This window comes from Mus pahari, chromosome 15 (genome assembly GCF_900095145.1).
Source record: "Mus pahari chromosome 15, PAHARI_EIJ_v1.1, whole genome shotgun sequence".
Taxonomy (NCBI): Eukaryota; Metazoa; Chordata; class Mammalia; order Rodentia; family Muridae; genus Mus; species Mus pahari.
Genome location: NC_034604.1, coordinates 61,482,720 through 61,493,564, shown reverse-complemented (window position 1 = coordinate 61,493,564; position 10,845 = coordinate 61,482,720). Strand labels below are relative to the sequence as shown.

At 38.6% G+C, this 10,845-nt stretch overlaps 1 protein-coding gene across 1 annotated transcript in view; it reads right to left on the bottom strand.

The window, feature by feature from the left end:
• Positions 1-10,845, bottom strand: part of Cep192 (centrosomal protein 192) — a 92,171-nt gene that overhangs the window by 18,608 nt on the left and 62,718 nt on the right. The window contains exons 33-38 of the mRNA XM_029546817.1: positions 9,772-9,881; positions 7,882-8,026; positions 4,790-4,980; positions 4,204-4,327; positions 2,322-2,427; positions 1,353-1,560 (exon numbers count right to left, since the gene is read on the bottom strand). Of these exons, the coding sequence (XP_029402677.1) occupies positions 1,353-1,560; positions 2,322-2,427; positions 4,204-4,327; positions 4,790-4,980; positions 7,882-8,026; positions 9,772-9,881 (884 nt within the window). The remainder of the gene's footprint in view (positions 1-1,352; positions 1,561-2,321; positions 2,428-4,203; positions 4,328-4,789; positions 4,981-7,881; positions 8,027-9,771; positions 9,882-10,845) is intronic.

Genomic DNA, 10,845 nt, shown 5'->3' with positions numbered 1-10,845 from the left:
CTGGAAAGAACCCAGATGTCCCTCAACAGAGGAATGGATACAGAAAATGTGGTACATTTACACAATGGAGTACTACTCAGCTATTAAAAACGATGAAACTATGAAATTCTTGGGCAAATGGATATATCTGGAGGATAACATCCTTAGTGAGGTAACCCAATCACAAAAGAAGTCACTAGATATGCACTCACTGATAAGTGGATATTAGCTCAGAAACATAGAATACCCAAGATACAATTTGCAAAACACAAGAAAACCAAGAATAAGACCAACTTGTGGACACTTCATTCCTCCTTAGAATAGGGAAAATAATACCCGTGAAAGGAGTTACAGCGACAAAGTTTGGAGCTAAGACAAAAGGATGTACTATCCNGAGACTACCCCACCCGGGGATCCTCCCCACCATCAGCTGCCAAACCCATACACTATTGCATATGCCAGCAAGATTTTGCTGAAGAAACCCTGATATAACCATCTCCTATGAGGCTACACCAGTGCCTGGCAAATAAAGAAGTGGGTACTCATAGTCATCTATAGGATGGGACACAGGGTCCCCAATGGAGGAGCTAGAGAAAGAACCCATGGTACTGAAGGGGTCTGCAACCCTATAGGTAGAACAATAATATGAACTAAACAGTACCCCCAGAGCTCATGTCTCTAGCTGCATATGTAGCAGAAGATGGCCTATTCGGCCATCATTGGGAAGAGAGGCCCCTAAGCTATGCAAACTTTATATGCCCCAGTACAGAGGAATGCCAGAGCCAAGAAGTGGGAGTGGGTGAGTAGGGGAGAAGGGTGGGGGGAGGGTATAGGGAATTTTCAGGATAGCATTTGAAATGTAAATAAAGAAAATATCTAATAAAGAAAAAATTTAAAAAAAAAAAAAAGTTGCTGTGCTTAGGGTGTCTCTTCCCAGCATTAAAGCCCTAAGACAGCCATCTCACTTCTTCAACTACTAGGTCAGAGATCTGGTTGGAACAGGATAGTAATGACCATCTAATGAAACCTAAATCCACAGTTATTAGAGCCCAAGCTTCAGATTTAAGACTGTGTTTTCAAATCCATCCCACTATTGTAATGACTGTCAATGGCTCCATGATGCTCTTCCTAAGTAGGAGTAAAATTCGTACTTATAAACTCAAGGTGACCTTCCAGCATAAGGGGCAAAAAGTATAGTGCAGCAGGTGTGATGCCCTGGCTTTGATCTCCAGCATACGAAAACAGCTGAATACTTAAAACAAAACAAAGAAAAACAAAACAAAACAAAACAAAAAAAAAAAAAAACTAAAAACAGAACACCAGACTGCATGCAGCGACTACCATCCAACCCTCCTGACTTTGTAACACTATACCTGAGGTTCTACCAGGTTCTGTTGGAGGAAAAATTACTGTCTTGCTTCTAATTTCAACTTTTGTGGAAGGTGGTTTTGTTATTAGTTTTGTCAAACGACTAATGGAAGGCTCCGGTGCCGGGGCAAGAATTCCAAATGTGCTGGAGGAGGGCAAGTGAGGTAACGGTTCTGGAGTCAAATCTTCTCGAATTTGTACTTTTACAATTTTCTGAAATGAAACAAATGAGTAAGACACAGATGTAGCTACCAGTTTAAAAGGCACGTTCTGGTTTTTAAATTATGGTAAAGAAATTCCAAACAAATAAAACAATGAGGAATTTAGAAATTAAAGTTTATTCAGACTCTTTGGTTCTATTTCTGCTCTCAGCAGTAGCCTTTCTTCCCTCCCTCCCTCCTTCCCCACCTCTCTCCCTCCCTTCTACTATCCCTGCATGCATGTGCTATGTATGTGTGAGTGTACACATATATTTGTGCCTTAGCACTCATGTGGAAGTCGTGGGATAACCTTGAGTGTCATTTTCTACCTTGCTTTAAGTAAGGCCTCTTGTTTGTTTCTATGTACACTGGCTAAGATGCAACTGAGCCTGCAGGGACTCTCCTGCCTCTGCCTCCTTGCTCCCGTGGGCTCATGGGGATAAGCAGATGTCCACTCCTATGTTTGGCTTGCCCTAGGTTCCTAGCTCTGACACTTAGAAGGCAAGAACTCTACCCACCAAGCCACCCCTATGCCTCCCTCCTCCCTTCCTTTTTGATTTGAAAGCAAAGAGTTATCAGGCCCTTACTTTCTATCGCTCGTCTCCCGAGAAAACTGTTCTGATCACAAAGGGCAAAACTCTGTACTAAGTGCTCTGAGAATACCTACATGGGTTTCATTTGACATCTGAAATGTAATAGTTGATAAGGATTGTGAAACTGAACCTACAAAATAAAAGGAACGCTTTGTTTGTTCAGAAAAGCAAACAGACATACCCTCTGTCCGTTATCACAGTGTATGTAGATCAAACCAGTCCATGGGCACATTGACTCTTTCGTGGACACAGAAAAATTAGGACTCACGAGAATTTGTATTTTACTCCTTAAAAAAAAAAAAAGTAATAATGCACACTGAGAATATTCTTTACTTTTATAGTAGTAATGACAAAAGTTAGAAATACTGTCTGTCAATAGCCAATCATTTCATGTGGCTAGGGAAAAAACAAAAAACAAACAAACAAACAAAAAACAACCCCAGAGAATGTGGTTTTCTCTCTCCTTAATTTCCTGACACAATTCTTCTGGTCTCAATACCTATCAATGACAAACAGAAAGCATACTGGCACAAATCCTCAGCCCAAAGGAAAACTCACTGGAATACAAACCGCTGAACAGAAATACTATCTCAGAATCAACTCCATACTACACAAACCTTGAGCCAACTTTCCAGTAAACTGAAAGAAAATGTAGAAGAGTATGTGTGTGTGCTAATAATCCAGTTATTGATCTCTGTTCTCAATTTCTCTTCCAGGACCATGTATACTGATGTAAGTTTAAATGAAAAGATCAGATTTATGTCGATGAAAAATCACACATGTCAAAATAATAAGGCAAAATTATTTTCCATTGCTAGTACTCAATACATGGGGCCCAAGGCCATTTGTAAAGTATCTGTTTTACCATCCCCTCTTCTTTTTACTCACTGGTGGCAAAGGCCTGCTGCATGTGATAAGCACTCAGTGCCAGCTGAGTTGATTGCTTTACTCCACGGATACACTGGGTACCCTTGTCCTTACATTAGTTCAGAGCACTAGTCCCACAAACTCTACAAATACCCAGAGTCATACTGTTGCAAATGTAAATGAACTGCTGTTCTTCTGCATTGCTGATAATTACAAATACTAAGCACCTGGGATCTATGAGAGAGATCTACGCTAACCAGATTAAACCCCCGAGAAAGCTGCAGAGCTGTGGCTTTCATCTTGTCCATAATCAGGCTGGTAAAGAGAGTACCCGAGTAGGAATTGCTGAAAGACTCCATCTTAGAACATTTTATGTAGAAAGTTATAAGCTAGGTTGTGACTTAAACATGCTACAAATGAGAAAGTTCTAGGTGAAAATGTATTCAGAAAAAGAAAACAAAAACAACAAACAAACAAACAAACTGGAATGCACATGTCAAACCAAGGAGACAGAAGGCAAAACAGCTAGGCTTTACCAGAGTCTGACAACCCCATCACATACCTGGCTTTATTTCCTACACTGTGAGTAGTGTGTCAGAAACACTTTGATAGCTTCTATTCCAGGGTCCCTTTACCACAAAAGAGCACCCTACCTCACTATGTGTATGATCTACTCCAGTGAACGGAGTGATTCTTAACTGTGTGTTACAAAAACCACATGTGAACTTTGTTGGCAAACTTCTACTGAACAACTTTATTTGCTCATTTGTGCAGTGCTGGGAACAGAAACCAAGTCCTTATATCTGCTAGGCCAGAACTCTAAGACAGGGCTATCCATTAACCCAGAACAAAGTTATATGAGGTGAGGTGATGCTTTAGTTGGGACAAGGAAAGCAACCAGTGGGAGTGGGAACAGAAGGGAAATGGGATCAAAATACACGTGTATTAATACGCATATAAAATGTTTATACTCAGCTGGGCATTGGTGGTACACGCCTATAATCCCAGCACTCTGAGACAGAGGCAGGGAGATCTGAGTTTGAGGCCAGCCTCATCTACAGAGCAAATGATGGCTAGGCCTACACTGATAAACCTTGTCCCCCCAAAAAATGAAACTAAAATAAAATAAAATAAAATAAAAAGCCTCCATGATGGCATGTGAATAAAACACAGAAGAAAAGAAAAAACATACTTACTCTGGCATGATAAATCCATGTTGTGGTGTGACTGTCAGGCAATGTGCAGGCCAGTACAGCTCAAATTTCAGTAAAGTAACAGAATTATTTATAATTTGGAAACATCCAGTTTTTGCCAAATCACCTATTGTATCAGATAAATAATATTAATTGCATTTAGCCATAATGAAAAAGATACATGTTAGTAAAAGTGAATCCTGAGTAAATGCACTTATATAATAGTTTATTTTACTTTTCTCAACAGTTCAATTGTAGGAATTTCGAGTCTGTATCAAAGTAGGTCTTTCTGATAACCTGGAAACTAGAAAGACACTGGCTACAGTAAAACAGGTTAGAGGGACCATAAACTTGAAAATGCTCTTGCCTGATTTCACTGTGGGAAACACACATGTACAATTTTTCCTGACTCTGAACCCACGGTATCAGTGTTAAGTCAATAAGCAGCAAGCAGAACTCCTTCGGTGGGGCAACAACCATCTGTCGGGTCTCAGGGTGGGGCCAGTCTAAAGTGAGCCACGATACAGAGTTGCAGACCTCACTCCTAAATCTAAATGCACTTCTGAGAAGTTCTTACCAAAATACTCACAAGAGGAAGGAGCTACCAGAATCAAGTGTTCTGGATGGACAGCCCACCTTTCTTCAGAGGATGGTGTGTCCTGGGCTGGGTGGGCAGTTTGTGAGAGAAAAGGAGGACCTTGAGGGCCTTTAACTGGTAAAACATCCAAAAAGACATTGCCACTTTGTTTTCTAGAAGTTTTAGAGTCACTGGAGAAATTACTTAAAAACAGAAAAGAAAGATACATTAAAATATTATCAAATCTTATTGTTTCACATTTTTATATCAATGCTTCATAAAATAAAAATTATGACAAGAGTAAAAGGGTATGATATACCATATGTATTTCAGTAAATACAAAGTCTCCATGTTTTTTAAATACTTAAAAGTACTTTACAGGGCTTAGAATGTAGCTGACACGGTGGTCACCAAGCATAACAATGCCCTGGGATTTGACCCTAGCATTACAGGAGAAGAGACAGAGAATTAAAAAACAAAAGCAAACTCTGTGTGAGCGACAGAGTGCATGTGTGACTTTAATCAAACAAGCTGGGGATTGCCATCTGGTTTTCAGCCTGATTTCTGTATCTTAACTCTCTTAAAAGTTTTACTGGAAAATGGCCCAATAGAAAGAAAAATCAAATTCACTAAGCATGGTGGTACATGCCTTTAACCCCAACACTTTGGGGCAGAGACAGGCAGTTCTCAGTGAAGGAGGCCCAAATAGGCATACCCCACCAGCAAGAACTACACAGTCAGACTTTGTCAGAGGAAGAAGAAAGAAAAGAAGAAGAAAGAGAGGGGGAAGGAGAGAGAGAAAGAGGGGGAAAAAAGAAAAACCAATTACTTTTTAACATTATCTATAGCTGCACCATGATAATTGGTTTCACACAGTGACACCAAAACCCATTAAAACAGCAAAGTCCTCTGAAAAACATGAATACAGCCCGTGGGAGACTCTCTTCTCTAGTAAGTCTTGTGATCACAAAGGTACAAGTCACAAGTTTTATTGTGCAGTGTCTAGAAATTCTTCCTGACACGCAGAACCCAGCTATATTTCTAATCAATACCAAACAGAAAATTAGAGGGGAATTCCCTGCCTCCCCTTCTTATTTGGAGATTGGGAAACTGAGTGAAACCTTAAGGCAAAAGAGGATAATGAGATTAATTGAAGAAAAATATGTAATTATGGGAAGGATATACTATAGTGTTAGATAGGAATTGGAGGCACTGACATAAACTCATGTTTGCTTTGTTTGACAGATGTTTAGAAACGTGGATTTCTGCACAAACCCATGCACTTCTTAGCTTTTTCACTATAACAACATGGGCACATGCAGTGCCATTCCTGGATTTGCAATGTTGTTCTCTAAAACAAGGAACTTCTAAGAGAATGGGCATTGTAAACCTGGGCCAGGGGATGTCAGATAAACCCTGATTGTCTTGCTAGTGACTTGCTAGTGAGTTAAGAAAACACTCGAGGAGGCTGGAAGATCCATCAAAAGAAATAATAAACCAGAATGAGATGGGAGAAAAAGGTCACACTGACTCTACAAGCCACCTGTTGTTAGTAAGTACATAGCAAAGTCTCTTCTTTATAGTGGACACTCAACTAATAAGCACTGACATGTAAAAAGAGAGGATAAAAAGAAATACCTTTGGCTACCTGATAGGATTAACATGAATCAGGCAATGATTACAGATGTAAAAAAATATGGTATCGAATTAATTTATCATATCATTCAAAGATACTGATTGTATAGTGGAGAACCAGAGACACTGTTTTAACCAAGGGATAGAAACATTGCTACTGCTGACAAGGGGGCACATGCTTCTAATCCCAGCACCCATGAGAAAACCAAAACCAAAACCACCAGGGCAGGTCTATGTCATATGCCACTTGTGAAGAGGCACAGAAATTAATTTTATTAAACTGTGCCATTTCTTTGAATTTGCAAACTAAAAAGCTATCCATAGGGAAATGGCCAGCAGAGGGCTATAAACTATTTCTTTATTTTACTAGGAATACTCAGGAAAAAAGAGATGACCTGGGCAGATCTGGTAATCCCACGGCCAGTATATTAATGCCTATGGAATGCTTGTAGTAGCGTGTTTAGTAGTACCAACTGCATACAACTGTCTGTGGTAGAGAAACCTGAAATTCATGAGCCTGTGGGATATCCCTTTTAAAATCATTGTTATAAATTATTTAATAACCAAAGTATAAAACAGAAATTTCATGTTTGAAATAGCTCCCTTCTGCCACACACTGCTGGACACAGAGAACCTGCATTAAACTAGACTAGGATCAACATAAGAAGCATCTAGGAAGCACCACAGACAATCTCAAACTTGATCTTAAATTATCAGCAAATGTAAGTGTGGAATTCTTTTGACTGAGGTTCTGACTTGATAATCTATTCATACACTCTCATCTACGAACGGTAAAGGAGGATAGAGACTGTTCATTACTGAGAAGACGAGTCATCAGGGTACAATATAATCTTGGATTCTAGACAAGAGACAAAGAGGACCTTCTTTCATAGTTTAACTGTGTAGAGCTTTATAGTAGCACTTAAAGACATAAACAAGCCAGGTGGTGGTGGCGCACGCCTTTAATCCCAGCACTTGGGAGGCAGAGGCAGGCGGATTTCTGGGTTCAAGGCCAGCCTGGTTTACAAAGTGAGTTCCAGGACAGCCAGGGCTACACAGAGAAACCTTGTCTCGAAAAAAAAAAAAAAAAAAAAAGACTAGAAGATGTATGAACAGATCCATGCACTATGGTATCTGTCTTGATGTCAAATGTTCTGATTGTGATAGGAGTACTATTAGCACCTTAGGGTTCCTCATTCCTGCAATTCACTGTAATGTAACTAAGACAAAATCTCTATAAATAAGAAATGGCAACAAAGTGTGGTAAAATGCTAACAACTAGGATATCTGAGGACTGGGTTTTTCAAAAATAGTCTACACTATTTTCAAACTTTTCCAGGAATTTTAAACAATTTCAAATTAAGCTAAGAAGGTGAACATCTGAGAGAGAGTAGCACGGCCTAAAGGGAGAGGATAAACTGCAGGATGCATCCGTCATGGAGTCAGGGGAAAGAGTCTGTTTGTTTTACCTTTTGGATTCAGTACTGGAGGGAGGCTGAAGAAATTCTCTGCTACAAATGGAATCTCTGAATTCTCCAATTACAGACAGGGTAATTTTACGCATGCTTCCATAGAAGAGTTCAATGTCATTAGGCCGCTGAGGAAGATCACACGCTGCAAAAAACACACTTTCAAACACATAAATCCTCACACAAGCACAGCACTGACAAATAGCCACAGTATCTCCGTAGGTTTGGGTAGGAAGTATCTCAATTCTTAATACCACTGACTGGTAGAGACCATCTACCATCAGAGCTGACAAACTCTGAACCAAAATGTAAACCATCATCTTTGCCACTCTGGGTCCTCTGGAACTTAATGGACTTCTCTGAGCTTTAGTTTTCCTTAGCTATCTGAACAGTAGCAATATTCTATCTCAGAGGTGCTGTGAACAGTTTCCAAGATATATGGTGAGCAAGGCACCATTCTAGTTCTTCAGGTTAGCTAAATTTCCAGAGTGACACTTTGAGGTAGGTGGTATGAGGTACATATTTAAAAGGAGGAATTTGAGGCACAAAAAGGTTAAGGGCAAGTTTCACAGTTAAGCAAATCTAGGAACTAATCACTAAATATTTCTAGATTAATAAAAGTGTGTACAACATGAACATCTTTAGATTAGGCTTCATATATATATATATATATATATATATATATATATATATATATAAAAATCATTCTTTAAAAGGTATATATTTTAAATGAAAATCATAAACTAACAGAGTAAACTGCTTTGTTTTCCTGAGTCAGGATCTCATGTAGCCTAGACTGGTCTTGTACCGCTGACCCTCTAACTCCATTCCCCAGTGCTTGCAATACAATCATTTATCACAATGCCACGCAGTAAATTTAAATTTATAACAACTATGCTATGACTATAAATTATGAGGATAGGTTATTTATTACCCACTTTGTAAGAGACTAAGACAGTATTTGTAATAGTGATATGTCCAAACAGATGTCACTAATATAATCACAGAGTTCTGCAACCTTCTCACAGGCAATATATGGCACCCATCAACACAACCAGGTGGGACTGTGTCTATTCGCTCCACAGAACACCTCAATGTACACCATATTCTGATGTCTAGAAAGCTGGTCAAAGTCCCAACTCACACCACCTTAGCTGAGTGATGTTGAAAGTTATTTGAGTTTCTAGTGGATTGGTCAAAACATCTCTTGTCACCACACATTTCTTCAGATTCTGGACAAGGAGCTACCCTGAAACTCTGTTTCTCATCCTGGTCCATCTTTTCCATTGTGTCTACATTCCTTGTTCTTCAATTATTATTTAACAGTCAACTCATTCTCAGTGACTGGCCCTTTCTCTGTGCCTCTCCATTTTATGGCATAAAAATTATATATGTATTTCTACAGAGTTTGTATATCTTAGTACATTTATTCTGTGTGGATAATTAAACACAATTAAAATCTGAATGTTCCTCTCAAGTGAGACCAAGAATCTAGGCTAGTGCTCTGAATGTCTATCTAGGATTTTTTTTTTTTTTTTTTTTGATCACCACTACATCTCTAAACACCATCATGAAGTCTAAAACAATATGAACCTGAGTGTAATAATGGCCCACATCTTTCTTCCATTTATGAGCCTGAGATCTAGATACTTTACCGATATCTAAAATATTTACAAAGCAAAACAACTCTCCCATCTTCCATCTGATTTTCAAAACAACTCTTACAGATAAGAAACAAGAAGGAAACTGAAACTCACTGATGTGGTTTCGTTCAAAGTCAGACAGCTCAGACTCAGATGGACACCATATCCAAAGTAAACTTCCTGTTCTCACTACATGCCTAGATAACACCACAAGTGACCAAAACATCAAGGCTGTTACAGTTCTCACCTTCATCTGTAAGCAGCTCATCCTGAAATGCTTCAGTGAAGTCCATGTGCTGTAGCACACTATGTTCTGGAAGTACCTGCTTTATTACTCCTGGTTTATGCAACAGAGCTCTGCCAGAAAAGATTTTTATTCACTTTATGTACAAAGTGACCTAAACCAGATTTTAATTATTTGGCAAACCCCACTAACAGCAGGATACATTCATACATAGATCATATATCTTAAATAATAAAATAAGCCAAATCTGCTTTAGAAGTTCAGCTTAAGTGGTAGCGGAATCATTAATTTTAGTTCAATAGTAGTATCAAAGTAGGGGCTCTTTAATGTAAGAGTAGAAAGAGAATTGGATTCTTCCCAGGACTCATCTTGTCATTATTTGTGACAATTTGGTCAAAGAACTTGCTTCAGTGAGGAGAAAAGAACAATAAAAAAACTATTTATGGAAATATTTAAGTAACCACTTAACTACTATAAAATTAGGCATCTTTAAAAGAATCTTTACAGTGAGAAATAAACTATTAAAGGTCTCTGTAATTCTCAGATGTTCACAAAGGAAATCTCAGTACATAAGTTTATGGTAAATACAAGTTATGAAATAATACACTAGGGTTGTTTGTTTTTTCCTTTTATGTTTCAGTATAGAGAAGGGGAAACAGGAAATGTGATTATGTCCTGACTCCAAATTATTCTAAAATAACTAAGAAGCCAGGTTTAACAGGCTTGGTAGTACACCTGTGACCACAGCACTCAAGGTGGCAGGCAGAGGCAGGTGAATATCTATGAGTTACAGGGCTGTGTAGAGGCCCTGTCTCAAAAAAAGAAAATAAAAGATAAAAAACAAAAAAGGAAGCCAGCTTGAAAGCATCAGAGTAGTCATCGCTCCCAGCGTGAGCTTGAGTTTCATCTTTCTTGTACTTAAGTTCTGTAGCCCTAAAACCTCCATTTTGCAACAAGAAGCATCCAGAATTAAACACATAATATTGCATCAATATTTTAATCATACTTGACCTAGAAAAATATTCCAAACTTTCCAACTCTATATATTAAATCACATAAATAAGTATCTATAGAGTA